This window comes from Sciurus vulgaris, assembly GCF_902686455.1.
Source record: "Sciurus vulgaris genome assembly, chromosome: 1".
NCBI classification, from domain to species: Eukaryota; Metazoa; Chordata; class Mammalia; order Rodentia; family Sciuridae; genus Sciurus; species Sciurus vulgaris.
The window spans coordinates 55,751,229-55,769,042 of NC_136461.1; the positions used below are offsets into that span (position 1 = coordinate 55,751,229).

A 17,814-nucleotide genomic window follows, 5' to 3' on the forward strand; every position below is an offset into this window, starting at 1 on the left:
ATAAAGAAAATGTGGTATATACCCACATAATGGAATAATACTCAGCCATAAAGAAGAATGAAATTATGTCATTCACTGATAAATGGATGGAACTGAAGACTATCATGCTAAGTGAAATAAGCCAATCCCAAAAAACCAAGGGCCGAATGTTCTCTCTGATAGCAGATGCTAACACAAAATGGGGATGGGAGTGGGGAATAGAAGTACTTTGAATTAGACAAAGGGGAATAAAGGGAAGGGAAAGGGGATGGGAATAGGAAAGACAAGTAGAATGAATTGATCATTACTTTTCTATGTTCATATGTGAAAACATGACCAGTATAACTCTACATCATGTACAACCACAAGAATGGGAAGTTATACTCCATTTATGCATGATGTGTCAAAATACATTCTACTGTCATGTATAACTAAAAAGAACAAATAAAAACTTAAAAATTAAGATAATAAGTAAATAAATAAAATGTTCTCCAGCTGGGTGCAGTGCCATATGCCTGTAATCCCAGCTTCTTAGGAGGCTGAGGCAGGAAGATCACAAGTTCAAAGCTAGCCTCAGCAACTTAGTGAGATCCTAAGCAACTCTCTTAGCAAGACTGTCTCAAAAAAAATAAATAAATAAAGGGCTGGGAATGTGGCTCAGTGGTTAAGCACCCCTGTGTTTTATACTTGGTATAAATAAATACATAAATATTCTCTTCATAACATCTTTTCACTTGGTGTTAATATAACTTGAAAGAACAAAAAACACTGTGGGTTTGGAAGGGGTTAAATTTTTTTTTCATGAAAATTTCTTAGGTAATGTATTACAGAGATAAATAATATTGAGAATCATCATTACAGAAAAGCTTAGCAAATTTAGAATACTTGGGGTTTGTAAGGTTTTTTTCTTGAAAAGAACAACTTTTTTGAAATTTTTATTAGTGGTAGATGGACACAATACCTTTATTTTATTTACTCATTTTTATGTGGTGCTGAGGATGGAACCCAATGCTTCACATGTGCTAGGCTAGCACTCTATCACTGAGCTATAATCCCAGTCTCAATAACTCACTTTTAATCAACTCTTTTAACTTTGTTAGAAATGATTTTCACAATCATGTATCATTTTGTTACAAAGTCGTGTTGATTCTATAATCATTCTATAATCTGAAAGCTGTATCAAATTATTCACATATTCACAAATTACTGCAGAATATAAATTACACTGTCAAAATCTCATAATTTATTTGTACCCTGTCAATCCTAAGACATACATTTTTCATATTTAAGGTCTCCTAAATTGGAAGAGGTCGTGAGTCACTACCTGCGCAGTATGGTGACATCATTGTCCCTAGGTTTGTTCAGAAAACCCGGACTGGACTCAGTGGTCTGGAAGAATACTCCAGAGACAATGCGGGTAGGGGGCTATTCTTTGAAGTCATGCTGCTTTACTAGCACTCTCAGGAGTGATGGACTCCAAATGTGAACATACCTAAAGAATTTTTTAACAAATTTATTCGATTTAGATATATTCCTTTCTTTCAAATGTCCAAGAACAATAGATAATAAACATGTCTAAATAAACCTAAAAATGATATTTCAATAAATATGACAGTTTTAAAAGGTTCTAAGTGATGAGAAACACTGTGCAATCATTCGAGACAGTTCTAGTTTCTTAGTGGTACATGAGGGTATGTTTTATAACCAATCAATTTCCAGATTCGATGAAATAACGTTGCGAGCCCGGGCACCGCTGCCAATCCCTGTGTCGTGCGCGTTCTTCCTCTTCAGAACCGCACTCCTGCTTGGGGCTGGTGTGGAGTCAGCTATTAAAGGTTAATTTCTTTCTTAATGGTTTGAAAGCAGATACAGAGGAAAGTTCTAACTGGTTCTTCCCTCATCCCTGTGGGTGGTCTTGCGCACAGCTGGCTTGAGACCCGGGCGCTAGGGGGTGGCAAGAGCTGGGCGGTCCAGAGAGCTTGGAGGAAAGTTCTCCGGTGAGTGTCCACAGAAGTGCGCTTCTCAGGCGGTGGGAGCCGAAAGCAGCTCTGTCCTGTGTACCCGATCTCGGGGCGTGCTGACTCGGTGAGTCAATCTACGCTTATGACACGGGCTTTATTATCCACATTTTTTTTTAGTTTTTTTTTTTTTTTAGATGTTGCTGGATCCTTATTTTATTCATTTATTTATATGCGGTGCTGAGAATCGAACCCAGTGCCTCACACATGCCAGGCAGGCCCTTTTACCACTGAGCCACCACCCCAGCGCCCATATTATCCACATTTTATATGAAGTGTGGACAGAGAATTATCTTGCTCAAGGCGACACACGCACAGCCAAGTGGCAGAACTCACCCGGCTCCTCTTGGACGGCGGGCGGGGGACTGCAGGCACTGACAGGGCTGCTGGCCCCTCAGGCTGTGCGATTCAGGGAGTTTCCTTCCGTCTGTGGCCGCAGTCATCGTCACCACCTGCTGCCCCTATCCGGAGGCTTGGTGGCGAGGACGGCCTGAGAGCCCCCGCGGAGGGAGACGCACGTGTGAACAAGAGCACAGGCCGGACCACTGTGTCAGCGCCGGCTGTAACCACTACAAGAGCGCAGACGACGCGCAGTGAGTACCCAGTTGAGTGGCTTGGGGATCCAGGAGACCCTGGGGATCCCAGGAACAGGCGGAGCAGGTACCCTGGCTTCTGGGGGATTTGGGTGGCATTCTCTGCTTATCATGACCCTAATCCTCTGAGCACTGATGTTCCGTGGCAGGGGCTGGTTTAAACTTTGGCTAGATGGAGAGGGGCTCTCAGACTGAGTCTGAGTTCTGAGGCATTTGCTGGGACAGGGCACAGAGCGGTGGTGCACTCTGAAGCGTGGGGAAATGCAGAGCACTTCTTGGGGCCCAGCCTTAACCATGTCCACAGGTGTGACTCTTTGCTTTGTGAGGGATTGCGTTATCTGTACAATTAAATCTAGGTTTTACAATTTGTAGCCCAAACACAAGAATTTCCCAAGTATGTCTGAAGAACAAGGAAAAGCCAGTCTTTCTTTTTCTTTTGTTTTCTTTCTTTCTTTCTTTTCTTTTTTTTTTTTTTTTTTTTTTTTTTTTTTCTTTTTTTTTAACTCTGGATAATTGTTATAATCTGCTAAGTGTGTGCCCCGTGTGGATGACCTACTATGTCCCGGGGTCTTTGGGTATATATAGCTATCCTATATAATAATTTTTTAAAAATCCATTAAAGGGGCTACTGGCATTCCCATTTTGCAGATGTGGAAACTTGTGTACACACATAGGGCTTTCCAAACTTTGTGTTCCTTTGGCTTGTAACTCCGGTTCATAATATTATATCCACCCCCATATGAGCAAGCAAATACTATATTCTCATTCTCCATTTACAAGAAATGCACAGTACCCTCTGTGCAACTCAGAACTGAAAGGACTTTAGTGGCTAAAGGCCAACCCTCTCTTCCCCCATTTCAGTGTGAAATTCTCTGTTCATTACTATCCTTCATTAGGTACTACAAACCCTGGGAGAGTTTGCAATGTGCTGTTATTGTGTGTCACGGTTCTTGAGTATCATCATGGTTAGATAGGATGGTAAATTTCCAAATGCTGCAAACTCTGAATCTTAGTGTGCATTCTTAGAATTTTAGTGTGAAAAAATTTCTAAAGCACAGGTATGAGTTTTAAAAGAAGAGAACCCTCTTCATACAGTGTTGCATATCATTTCTCAATGTGGATTTGTTTTGTAATTACTGCACCTGCTTTGTTCTCTAGCAAATCATTTCTCATTGTTATAATTGCACTCACAGCACTGCTGTCAACACTTACATATAAATTTATGCAAACTAATCTGAAAAGAAATCCAGATCCCCCAAAGAAATCTTGGATAGTTTGCTCTTGGAAGTTTCTAGCACTCTTTGCTAGAACTTACTGGTAACAATATTTGTTCTTGTTGTTTTCAATACTTTTACGACTTGAACATCTATTATACTCAATTCATTTGCTTTTACATTTCAAATGTAATTCATTTACATTTCAAATGTAAAGAAATGTAAGATCCTGTCCTTGAGGAGTTAGAATGAGCATATGGCATGAAGTCAGAGATATGGAATCTAGTTTTGACTAAATTAATCTTTCCTGGTAAACCAAGTGAATGGGTCAAGAGTAAGGCTATCTAACTTAATTCTAACAATGTGCTTGAAAAGTAAGTGATATTGTCCTTTTCCTTATCATCATAATAGCAATAATAATTATTAACCTCTTTACTATATACCAGGCACTATGCTAAGAACTTCCCAAGTAATCCCTGCAATAATACTGTAAAGCAGATGCTAATTTTATTCCCATTGTACAGATGAGGAAACTCAAGCTGAGTGGTCACATGCCTTGTCACAGGCCATGCAGCTAGAATTATGAGCGCTGAGACCTGAGAGTCCTGAGTCGGTCCTCCGCTCATCTCTTTACTACCACCTTTGCTCGGGAGGCTGTTGTGGAAATTGGGACTGGGGCAATGGGAGTACACATATTCAATTCATCTTCATGTGAGTCACTTTGTGGCATCAGCATGGAGCACTGTAGCTTGCTGAGAATAAATGAGGAGTGTGAGCCAATTCCCACAGAATTTAAATGGACCGAAAGGGAAAGTTGGTGAGATCAGCAAACATTGAGTGAATTTTCAGCCAGGCACGGTGGTGCAGGCCTGTAATCTCAGCAGTTTGGGAGGCTGAGGCAGGAGGATTGAAAGTTCAAAGCCAACCTCAGCAATTTAGTGAAGCCCTAAGCAACTTAGCAAGACCTGTCTTAAAATAAACATTTTTAAAAAGGGCTGGGAATGTAACTCAATAGTAAAGCCCCTCTGGGTTCAATCCCTGGTAAAAAAAAAAAAAAAAAAAAAATGAATTTTCAAGGAAGAGGATTGAGAGGGAAGGAGGAAGAGAGGTCATGGGGAAGTACTGGGGAATACGCTCTACCAAATTATGTTGTGTCCATATACAAATACACCACAATGAATCCCACCTTTTAAAAAAAAAGTAAGTTTTCATTTCTCAGGTGATCATGGAGTTAAAAGGGAAGCATATAGTTCTAATCTAATTCTGAATTTGTTTCTGGTGTTCCTATGTTATCTTGGTCATCTTGCTGATTTCTCCCCCTGTAGCATAGAAACACTAATAGTTACTTTATATAGTAAACCAAATATTAATAACTAAATTATAGACTCTATATTGGAGTAAATTGCTAATAAAGATCAGAAAAGATGATTAAGGTTAGAATATTGGGCTGAAGATTTAGCTCCAAGGTAGAGCACTTGCTTAGCACATGCAAGGCCGTGGGTTTCATCCTCAGTACTGAAAACAACAAAAAACTGAATATCCATTAACATTGATTTTGCGGTAATATGCAAAAAAAACACATTAAGTAAACATCAAGCAGAGCTGTTGAGATGTGCAGAAACTTCAGCTGAATTCCCAGTTTACAGGAGAAACCTTGTAGGATAGTCATTAAACTTTTGCATTTTGCTTATTTTTTTTTTAACCCCCTTCCCAAGTGTGATTCCATTTATCTTAAGATGATTTTGCGCTTCCTGGAAAATTTCCCAAACAATGCAACTATAATATGCTTTGATATTTTTAAATGTTTTTTAGTGCATTATAGTTATACATAATATTGAGATTCATTTTGACATAATTATGCATGCATGAAATATAATTTGCTCAGTCGGGCATGATGGCACGTGCCTGTAATCCAAGCAACTTGGGAGGCTGAGGCAGGAGGATTGTAAATTCAAGGCCAGCCTCAGCAATTTAGTGAGGCCCTAAGCAACTTAGTGAGACCCTGTCTCAAAATGAAAACTAAAGGAGGGGTGGGGATGTGGCTCAGTGGTTAAGTGCCCCTGGGTTCAATGCCTGGTACCAAAAAAAAAAAAAAAAAAAGAGGGAAGAAAGAAAAGAAATGTAATTTGCTCCATTTCAGTACTTCTTTTTCCCCTTCCTCCCTCTCCCTGTTCCCCTTTTTATATTCTACTGGTCTTTTTTCTACTTATTATTTTTTTAAATCGTTGCTTCATAGATACACATAAAGGTGGAATTCACTGTGGTATATTCATATGTTTACATAGCATAATATGGACAATTTCATTCCAAAGTGCTTAAATGTTTTTAATGCTACATGGTACTTTGTGAAAAGACAGAGGTTGATGTTATAAGGTGAGGCAAAACTTTCCAGGATTTCCCAATACCAGACATCCAAAGGTAAAATTTCTTTGTACAATGCCATAATCTACAAATAAAGACTTGTAGACTGAGGATGTCAAAAGAGAGGACTTTCCAATAAAGAAAGAAAGTAATGGAAGAGATTTAATTTTCTCAATAAATATTGATTATTTTGTGTTATTTGTTTGCTTTGCCTTGTTTTGAGATGAGGGGTCTCGCCATGTTGCCAGGCTGGCCTTAAACTCCTGGGCTCAAGTAATTCTCCTGCCTGAGTCTCCCTGCGTACTAGGACTACAGGCACACACACCATTTTGAAAGCAAGGAAAGGTGGCTCTGAAATGTGATGTTACTTTCCAGAAGTGGAGGGACCAGGGATGGCACCCAGGTCTTCCATCCTGAAACAATATGTTCTTTTACAGTACATCATTCTGCCAGGTAGAAGATGGCTTATGTTATCTACAGTTCTAGAAGGATGCAGAGGAAAGATTGAGGAGCCTGGATTTGTAAGATTTGTTTGAATAAGTGCTATGGGCACTAATAAAAAAAAAAAAAAAGACATTATCAAATACTATCAGTTGATTTGAAAGTGCCTTGTTTGAAACTCCATCCATGATTTGCTTCTTTTTTCTTTTTTTTTCCTCGTACTGATCTTTTGGAGGGATGCTTGTTCATTTTATAAGGTAACTCACAGTACCAAGGATTCAGTGATGAAGGGTTGGGGCAGGATAAGATTCCCTAAATTATTTCAAATATGATTGTTTATACACAAGATTTCAGAAGCCTGTCTATTATGTCAAGTGTGATTTATCCAAAATGGAAGTAAAGACAAATAGAATTGACAGAAATAACATTTCTGACAGCCAGAAAAGAAGGCAGAAAAGGGTAAGGGAACTACTTGTAAGGAAATGATAAAAGAGATAGAAAGAGGGAAAGGAGAAAACATCCTAAAGTTTAAAAGAAAAAAAAAAAGTTTAATAAAAGTCTCTTGAATTTGAGCAAGAAAGATATTTCCTGTCCTTGGGTAAAATTTAAAAGGAATCTCAGGACTACAAACATTTAACAATGAGATGAGAGAAAAACTTAAGGGAACCACAGCAGCTGCAAGGAAAGGAAAACGTGTGTGTAAAACTCAGCTTGAGTCAACCATGGTTGGACTACTGGGTAGAGGGGGAGGTAGAGGTTATTGATGTGGTATTTGCTTTCTTTCCCTTTTAAACCATTTCACAGACCAGGAAGGGACAGAATTGATGATGAGGCCTGACAGACCAGCTTTTGCCCATGTATGGCTTGGTAAATTTTCCACCACAGGGTGGGCTCAGAAAAATAAAAAGGCAGAAATGCTTCAGTCAGAAGATTGTTCTTTTCCATACCTAGATCAAGAAGAGCCATGGAGATATGCGGGTCTCCAGTGACCAAACTGTGAGTCAGCTACTGGGCAGTCTTGATTTTGTTCTTCTGTCCCCAGAATGCATTAGATAATTAGATGCTTACGTATTGTATATGTGTACTGGGCTTTATTACTTCATCCGTTTTTGAAGGAGGTAGATATCAGAAGTGATTGAACTTTCCGAAGATTAACACCTTAGGCATAGTAAATGCTTTACTAGAGGGGTATCACAAAGATTGCGTATAATGTAAATGCCCAAAGATTGTGTGTCATTTTCAGAGATCCGAAATGTAAGAGATCAACAGGATATCCCATTAGTATGAGTGGTAGCACTAACATTAGCATTATTTGTACTTTGCAGCCATTCTTGCTGCTGATAAGAAGCAGCCTCGCATGCTAGAAGTAACGCTGGAATAGAAATCAGGAGCTCTAAGTTCTAATGTGGATTCTGCTATCCATGTGACCTCAGACAAGTACCCTCATTTTTCTAGGTGTCAGTTATCCATCTGTAAATGAGGAAGGTGGAATAGATGACCTCCAAAGTGTATCTTGATAATGATCTACCACCAGTAAACCGTATCTGTCTATAACTCTGCAAATACAAGGGAAGATTTTGTCCCATGCCTCCCTGCAAGCTTGCATTTGTGAGTGAGCCAGCCTCAATGCATGATCAGAACAATTATTTGGTAGTACTGTGGTAACCCAGACAGAAACATCAGCTATGGGGAGGGGAAGGGATAGCAGGGGCTAGTAGGTGCCAGCTAACCTTTGAGGTCCCTTATTGCCTAATACACATTTTTCCCTACTTTAACAAATCATTTCAGTACACTGAAAGTCGTTAAGTGATTTAGGAAAGAAATACTAAGCAGGACTCAGGAGAAAATGGGAAGTGGCCTCAGTGGAGAGTGTACTCTGTGGCAGGTATTCCCAGGGGCCCACGACACTGGCATGATAGTCTAGTAACTTCGTCCAGACCATGTCACTATGTCTATTGCAGGGATGAGGAGACAGTGCCCTCGCAGCTGGCAGCATGCACTGGGATGAGACTAACTGCCCTTTTCCACAACACTGCACTTTCCCTTGAATTTACCATGGTGCTTTAGAGGAAAACTAACTTGGAAGCACAAAGTGTTACCGCCCATGTGAAATTTTCACACATGGGAAAAAAACAAGAATTGTGTTGTTTTGTTTTCCCAGCTGTGTGCAGAGAGTTTTGAAGCAGCTGCATGTTCTGTGCACGGGAGCACCATGTGCCTGGGTTGGGGGTTGCTGCTGCCCTCCTGCCCCTGGGTGCCGTTCTGCCTGGTTCCCACCCACCCCCACCCTCTGAGACATTGTTTTCACTGTCTGGAAACTGTCACAACTTGAGTGATGAGTCAATGACATGGCACACTCTTTGATTTTCTGATTCAAGTTAGAGTTGTAGTATTAATATCAACCTATAGGCAGGCTGTATGAAAGATGTTTACTGTTGATAGCAGGTTTCATTTTATTGGAAGATACCTCATTTACTTGAAGATCTTTGGGGCTTCTGAGCTTCTCATAAATGGAGTTGTTTTCACCTAGGATTCACAGAAAATTAGCAAATGTGTGTTTTTATCAATGTACTATGTAAAATTACCAACCATTTTACCTGTTTCATATATGTTTATATTAAATACTATGTGTAAAATACCTTACATATATTATGATGTTTTAAGCTATTTAATATATAGGAAATTTAAATACGTATTTAATACATAAATATTTCAATATGAATATATCCATATTAAAATCCTTATATTGACCTTTTACATACTTTTCTATTTAGGGAATGCTATAACTTCACAAATTGCAGTGTGCATAGTGCTATTGATATCCTTTGCAGTTAGGAAGTAGACTATCTGTTTAATTTCTGTGTATCTGTTCATTCAGTCATCCTCTAATTCAATATATAATTTCCTCTATGCCAAAAATATTCCAAATTTTAATGTGGCAGCTAAGTTGGCTACAGTAGGGATAGAAAGATTCCCCTCCTTCTTCTTAGAGTCTCATTTGGGTTCAAGAATTAAATTGACATAAACAGGATCAACAGAAGAAAAACATACAAAATTATTTAGCAAGTTTCACATGGCATGGAAGGCCTTATAAAGAAATGAAGACCCAAAGAAGTAATTAGTTTCTTATATACTTCTTTGGACAAAGAATAGCAAACTCTGAAAATGTGACTAAATTATGTGGGATGCTTAAAAGATAAGTTGTTCTAAGAAGGTCTGTACAGTATTCGCTCAGTCCCAACTTCTCATCTTTAAAGATAAGGACATTGCCTATCTTTCAAGCATGGGGAGAATGTCTGTCATATGGGAATTACATCTGCTTTAAAAAATGTAGTACAAAGGTCAAAGTGATTGTCTTGCACCCGATGTTTGTGAAGTGTCTTCAGCATAAGTAGCTAGTATTCCAGGTTAGTATATTCTAATCTCTTCACCAAACCAAACACTGATTAATAATGCCAATCGTAATGTAATGTAATATTATGTAGTTTAATGTAGTTCCATTAAACTAAACTAGAAGTAAACTAGATGAACACAGAAAACCCACTTAAGTTTCATTCGGGTCAGCACTATGTGCCACAAACTGTAGCATTTCCCCCTGAGGAACTTGCAAGATAATGGAGGGACAGGCACCTAAATCTATTAGTTCTGCTTCATGTGGCAGGTGCTAAGACAGGGGGATGCCAGGGTGCTGTGAGGACGCTGGAAGGTTCCAGTCTCACCTGAGGACATAAGTCCGGCTTCCTGAGGTCTGCCCACATGACTCCTTCCCATGTCCACTGCTATGTCTGAGGTGCACGTTACCGTCCTTTTACCTTCATCTCTGCAGTTGTTCTAATTAGTCTGCCTGCTTCCACTCTGGTCCCAGCACTTGGAGTCCAGAGTCATGTGTGCAGAGGTCTAATGTAATTCATATCCTGTAGCACTCTCAATTAAATGAGGGAGTAAAACCTCTAATTAAACACCAGTCATTTCCTATAGATTTGAGAGTAGAGTAGGCTCCCTTTCACATCAAATAAGCCCATGGCAGAACTGGCTCCTTCAACTTCATGCCAGTCTCCCAACTGTTACTTTCTGCAGCCAGCTGGACCTTATTTCTGGTTCTCACCTCTACCTCCAGGCTCCACGTTCACCCTTTTCTTTCTTTCCTTCCTTTTTTCTTCCTCCCTTCCTCCCTCCCTCCCTCCCTTCCTTCCTTCCTTCCTTCCTTCCTTCCTTCCTTCCTTCCTTCCCTCCCTCTTCTCCCCTCCCCTCCTCTTCCGTCCCCTCTCCTTCCCTTCTCTCCCCTCTCCTTCCCTCCCCTTCCTTTCCTTTCCCTTTCTCTCCCTCTCCCTCTCAAAACTCTTCTGAAACCACTTGGCCAGCACCATGTCAGTTCAAGCTTTACCTCTTAGAAACACTTTTTGTGACCAGCTTCTCTTCCCCAATTCTCTCTCCTCCTCTATATTCTTCTTTTACTGCCATCTGAACTTGCTTATTATTGAACTCTGTCTCTATACTCCAAAATATTGTTGACATGAGTGCAAAAATCCTGCTTCACTTGTGTTGTATTCCTGACACACAGCAGTGGCTCCATACCTGTGTGTTGAATGAGTGAACAAAGGTGTCTGGAGTGAGTTCTGATGGATGAGTAGGACTTGTTCCATTTAAGGATACAGAAAAGGTGAGGTAAACAGCATGAACAAAAGATGTAGAGACATGACGAGGCATGAGATGTGCAGGGGCACTACAATCTCCATGTCACCAGACACTAGAATGTCTGCGGAGAGTAGTGGTGGATGTGGAAAATGGGAATTAACTCACAGAGGCTGTTGTATGCCAGGACAATAGACTTTTTGGTCTAGAGAGGGGGAAACCAGCAGATCTGAGACTCTCAAACATTTTACACCAAGATCCACAAGAAGCACATTTTTTGGTGTCTGTAAACTGAGCTCCGTTCATTTGAGGCTATGGGATCCCTGGGTTCATATTTCCTTCCTCCAGCAGTAGAGGGTCTCACATTGTATCTCTCTGTCCAGTTCTTCCTTCCTATTATACTTTTAAGGACTTGTGTGATTAGATTGGACCCACTTGGGTAAATCAAGATAATTGCCCATCTCAAGGTCCTAAACTTTAATCACATCTGGCAAGTTCCTTTGCCAGGTAAAATAAATATCCACAGGTTCTGGGGAGTAGGGCATGGACCTTTTGGTGAGCTGTTACTCTGCCTGCCACAAGGATGTTTACCAGAAATTTTTCATAGCTCATTTTTCTTTTTCCCTCTCCTTCCTTTCAGTAGATACTTATTTCCAGTGTTAAGTGCTGGTTTATAACATGTGCAAGATGTTCAAAGCTCCTGCTCTCATCATGGCCTATATTCTAGTACAGGAGATAGATGACAAGTAATTAAAGAAAGAAGGTAGCTGTAGAAATCAATAATTTAAAAAAAATGGTGATGAGTAGAAAATAGATGGGGAGGACTGCTTTGGTCAGGGAAGGTCTGGGCAAGGGAGGGAGAGGTAGCCAGAGAAGGACTCTGGTACAATCTGAAATCTGAAGGATGTAAGTCAGTTGGCAGAAGAGGATTCTCACAGAGTTCATGGAAGGGCAAGGTCCTGCAGGCAACAAAGGACTTGTGTTATTCAAGGAAGAGTCTGAAAGATAGTGTGAAGGGAACAGAATTAGCCAGGCAAAAAAGCAGAGTATGTGATGGCAACAAGATGGGAGCAGGAAGGTCATGCAGTGGCTGAGAAACCTTTTGTGGTGAAGACTTTGGGTTTTATTCTAATTAGCAATAGGGACACGTTGGAGGGTTTTGTAAGGTGGTGGTTGTAGTAGGTAACATGATTTGACTTATGTTTCTAAAAGGTAGTTGACTATGTGGAAACAGCTTAGAAAGGGTGAGGATGGACTGGAGAGACATGTTAGAGGGCTCCTGTATTCTAGGGGAGAGATGTCAAGTGGATTGGATTAAGATGGGGACAGTAAACATGCAGAGAAGTGGACTGAACTGTGACTTATTTTTGAGGTTCAGTTGATAGGACTAGTGATTGTTTAATAGCAGGGGATGAGAAAGAGGGTGAAACCAAGAATGACATCCAGGTTTTTAGCAACTTATAGATATGGATGTCATTTACCGAGAGAGAACAGTCTGAGGGAAGAGCTGGCTTGAAGAAGGGGAACTAAGACTTTGACTTTTGTTAGTATTGAGAAGGCTGTTTTATATCCAGTAGGTGAGGCTAAGGAGACCAACATGAAACCAAAGCTTAGGGAGCCGTCTGATTAGAGATCTACATCTGAGAGTCTTTAGTTCACAGATGACATCCAGGAGGAGAGTTCCCCAGGGAGAAAGTAGAAAGAGAGAAAAAATAATAATATCCTGAATATGCTGAGGTTCACTACAGCTAAAAAGCAGGAGGAAGAGTAGTCAGAAGAGACTGCTGAGGAGATGCCAACATTGCTTGGGTCTTCCCTGCTCAATTACTAGGCTACAGGTGGAGGAGTCCAAGAGGCACTTTTCTAGAATCCCATCCTTCTTATGTTGTGCCTGTAGTGCTTAACATGGTACCTGGTACATGAAAGTTAGCCATCAATACTAGATGAGTTGGTGGTGTTATCTGGGTCTCTCCCAAATATTCTGGCACATTTCTAGGCATGAGAATAAGAAGTTAGCATTTGTGTTGGCTGCTTCCCAGTGGACTGACATCACAGAACTTTCCAGCCTACATTATGAATTTGAGGCCCACTTTTAAAAGAATTTCGAGAATTTGTTGAGACAAGTAGAGTCATTCTTATGTTTGAATTAAGAACAGCTCAGAGATCAACAGCTTACATTTTCTGAACCATTAAAAATAAAAACATTCTCCAGGCGTGGTGGTTCTTGCTTGTGATCCCAGTGACTTGGGAGGCTGAAGCAGGAGGATCTCAAGTTTGAGACCAGTCTAGGAAACTTAGCAAAATCCTGTCTCCAAATGAAATTAAAGAAGAAAGGGCTGGGGATGTAGAACAGTGGTATAGCATTTGCCTATCAGGTTCAAGGACCTAGGATTAATCCCCAGCATGAAAGAAAAAAAATATTCAGTCAAACAAGTCAGGATAAACAAATGAACAAATAAAATTGAGCTTCTGTAGAAAACCCAAACAACCCCCTTCAGACTGTTGAAATTCCTTTCATATTGCCAAATAAATCAATCTTTTACTAAGTTTCTGGATGGTTATAAGCACTGGCAGGGAGCAGAGAAATATTGGAAATCGAACCCAGGGGTGCTTTATCACTGAACTACATCCCCAGCCCTTTTCATTTTTTGTTTTGAGACAGGGTCTTGCCAAGTTGCTGAGGCTGGCCTCGAACTTGCAATCCTACTGCCTCTGCCTCCTGAGTTGCTGGGATGACAGGTATGTGCCACTACACCTGGCTTATGAGCCATTTTTAGTCTACTGTTGTCCAGAATCACATGACAAGATTAGAAATTCTCTCTAGTCAAACTATTCCATTTGATGATGATTATGCAACCCTGAAAAGAAACAAGTTTTGTGTGAGACTCAGGTTACATAACTTGCACATAGTCTCAATGTATTTAAAACCAGTTCTAAGGGATTCCAGAGCCTAGTGCTATGGTCTGAATGTTTATGTCCCTCCACATATTCATATGAAATCCTAACTTCCCAAGTGATGGCATTAAGAGGTGGGACTTTGGGTGATTAGATCACAGGGCTAAACACATACGATTGGGGTCTCTTATAAGAGGCCCAAGCAAGCCGTCTTGCCCCTTCTACCTCCTGAGGACACAACTGAAAAGTACCATCTATGAACTGAAAAGTGGATCCTCGGCAGACTGAGAATCTTCTGGCACCTTGATCTTGGACTTTACAGTGTTCAGAATTGGGAACAATAAATCTCTGCTGTGTATAAGCAGCCAGCTATGGAGTCTTCCGATACAGCAGCCGGAGCCCACTAAGATGACAAGCTCCTTCTCCGACCCTTGCTGACTCCAAGAAGCTCCCCTAAGATGGGGTTAGGAAGTGACTGAGATTTTCAGTTTACTAATTTTGAAGGTAGATTTTGTTTTTAAAAATAGCAAGCAAAATCTTAACAAAATGATGAAAAACAGAGTGCTGTTTTAAGTTATCCTGAATGATTTTGGTTCTGGTATTTTCTGAATGTATTTGACAATGAATGAATTTGTCTTCTTTTACAAGGAAAAGTGCAGCTTTGACTTGCAGAGCTGACTGTTGATGGCACGTACTCTTAGAGGATGCTCTTTGGAACTAATTTTTTTAACCACGTGGCTGTTGATTAAAGCACAAATTGGTAAGATATTTCTAGAAGCTTATATTTGGAAGGATTTGCGTTTTAAATTCTCAGTTACAGATGACTTTTGTGTTCATGGTAAATGTACTGGTAGTGGTCTTTTGTAGTCACTCTTTTGTCATTTAAATGGATAAGTCTGATTCGTGTTTATAACCGGTATGTATTTTATTTGATTTATTCCAGTGAGGAATGTAAGAGTCCAATCATATCACTTTCTCTTAAAAAAGTGACTAGGTAACCTAGCTAGACAACCCAGCTGGGCTTCATGAATGTATGTCTTACTTTATAATACATTTTAACAGAGGGGTATTTATGAATAAAGTTAGTTATGCTAAAAAAAAATGGCTGACATTTTCTCTGTTTTTTTAATAAGAGCTTATTTTCAGCTTTCTGGCATTAGAATCAAAGAAGATCAAAGAAACCAAGGCCAAACATACAAGTAAGACAAGAAAAAGGGAGAGACTCCATTTTAGCTTTGCAAATAAAAATATGAACTTGTTATTAAAAAAGAATTTTCAGTATTTCCTTTACTTGATTTAAATAAGTTCTTTACCAGTTCCTATTTATGGTAGTTGACCCAAGCGTTCTTACAATTACTTTAAAAAAAAAAAAAGAAGAAGAAGAAGAAAAGAAGACTTTCAGTGGAGGCTTTATATCATCCCTGAAAATTCAGGGTGAATCTTTGTTTCTGAGGTTTTTTTTTTTTTTTTATTGAACCTTGTCAATGAAAAGCCTCTTGAGGGAAGCAAATGACCTCCATGTTTTAATAAGCATATAATGTGGCACCTGGAATGTAGTAAAGACTATGAAGAACTCCATTAAGAAGAGGAATACATTCTTGGAATTTTTATTAGTGGTATTAGGTAATGGTTCACCCACCCCAGCGTCTTACATCTTGAAGAAATATCAAAATATGGCATGGTAACACTTACTTTCCATCTTTGATGCCAACTCCAAACAAACCAGAGCCTTTGAATGTTTTCTCTGTGTTATAAAATAGTGTTGCAGATCACACATATTTTATGCCACTAATATAGCTAGAGAAGAATTGTTCCTAAATAGGACCCTAAAGTTTGCAACAGTCTTTTAAAACTGTCTTTTTCCTCTCTCTCAGTATGAATACTGAAGTAAGCATTATAAATCACAAATAGTGATGGAAACACATGTGATTTATTCTGGGAAGCCTTCTTTAGTAGTCTGAAAATTTTACATATAAGAGATGCTGGTTTTTCCTGGAACTGTGTTCCTGAATGTTCTTCCAATTCTACTTTCTCACCAGCCTCCTATTTATAGTTTCGATTATAGTATTACTGTTTTGAGAAGGATGACTGCTTTAATTCAAATACAGTTAGACTTTAATATGGTTGCCTTCTGTTCTCTTGTGTATCACCCATACTGCCAGAGTGGTGAAGGTTATTTATATTCCCATGATGTTAGGTTTAATTTTATCCTGTTTTTGGGATTGCAGCCACCCTCCATTTTGAAATGGGTGTGTTATTACCAATCAAGTATTGCTTTTGTATCTTACTGCAGATGTGTGCAAGAGAGGAGATGTGACTGTGAAGCCTTCCCATGTGATTTCACGTGGATCAACTGTCAATATTTCATGTTCTTTGAAACCCAAACAAGACTGTTTACACTCTTCCAGTTTGAACAAATTGATCCTCTACAAGATAAATGAAGTTATCAGTTTCCACCACGGTCGCTCCTTCAGTTCTCAAATTACAGATCTATCCCTTGGTTCAACCTTGTTTCTTTGCAAACTAGCCTGTGTGGGAAGTAACGAGACTCCAGTATGTGGGGCAGAGATCTCTGTTGGTGGTGAGTATTCCTTTCTGAGTTCCCCAAAATGGGTGATCTTTTGGTGTTTGTCATTGTGTTAAGCAGAAATCCAAACACAGGACAGAATTCTTTCTTCTCCTACCACATGAAATATTTTATCTTGATGGCAACATGAACATCTTGGAGTGAGAAGTCTAGAAATCAGTGGAATAGGGGTCTTATTTGATAAGATTCTCCTTTTCTCTCTTTTCCCCTTCCTTTGCTCTCACTTTCCCTTTATCCCTTCCTCTCCTTTGCTCCCTCTTTCTCTCCTCTGTCTCTGACCATGAACACCATTTCTTTACCTATTGTCCTTAGACTCTAGTGGTAGGGAAATGGATCTCTGCAGCTGGGTCTTTGTGCCTTCTTGACTTATGAACATTTACTCAAAGCTGCCACCTCCAAGATAAAGGAAAAATGTTATCTGCCTCACTTAGCAACTCAGGTTGAGAAACATGGTTGAGAACCTCTCCCCTCCTCAGTACATAAAATGTGGTCCTCCCATCACCTGACATTGGTGATCATACTTAGCAGAAGTTAAACAAAAACTATGACTATACTTACAGTCTTTTACTGAGATCTCTAGAAAATTGCCTGAAGCAAAACTGACATGCTAACACTTCAAGGGGGAAGGGGAATTGTACAGTCCCAGGTAGGCAAGAATGAGGAATTGAGCCAGGAAAAGAGTAAAAACAAATACTGTTAATGTGTCACTTAACAATGGGGATAATTCTCAGAAATTGGTCATTTGTTGTTTCATCATTATGCGAACATCACAGAGTAAGATGGGTACAACATCATTAGGCAATATAATCTTATGGACCACCATCATATACATGGCCTATTGTTGATCAAAATATCATTGTGCAGTGATGCATGATGGCACAAAGTGGTGATGTTCCTGAGTTGACCATAGCTTCAACAGAAAATACATCTAGTTGTTTGGTCACTGAGGGACATCACCGGAAAGTGCATAGGGAAATACAATGACAAGGGAAATGAAGAAGAATTTTATTGTCTCCAATTGGTCTAAGTTTTCCCCATAGCACATCAACTACCCTGCACTGCTGGCTCTCATTGCTTCCCTCCAGGCAGCTGCT

General features: G+C 39.8%; 1 protein-coding gene across 4 annotated transcripts in view; it reads left to right on the top strand.

The window, feature by feature from the left end:
* Positions 1 to 1,630: 1,630 nt before the first annotated feature.
* Positions 1,631 to 17,814, top strand: part of IL12RB2 (interleukin 12 receptor subunit beta 2) — an 86,463-nt gene continuing 70,279 nt past the window's right edge. Inside the window, exons 1-4 of one of the 4 annotated variants that reach the window (XM_079131128.1) lie at positions 1,631 to 2,064; positions 13,901 to 13,977; positions 14,782 to 14,893; positions 16,427 to 16,714. In XM_079131128.1, the coding sequence (XP_078987254.1) occupies positions 14,818 to 14,893; positions 16,427 to 16,714 (364 nt within the window). In that variant the 5' untranslated portion in view covers positions 1,631 to 2,064; positions 13,901 to 13,977; positions 14,782 to 14,817. Of the gene's footprint in view, positions 2,065 to 2,523; positions 2,658 to 13,896; positions 13,978 to 14,781; positions 14,894 to 16,426; positions 16,715 to 17,814 lie in introns of those variants that run through there. The other 3 variants (XM_079131126.1, XM_079131129.1, XM_079131127.1) reach the window with 3 other exon arrangements.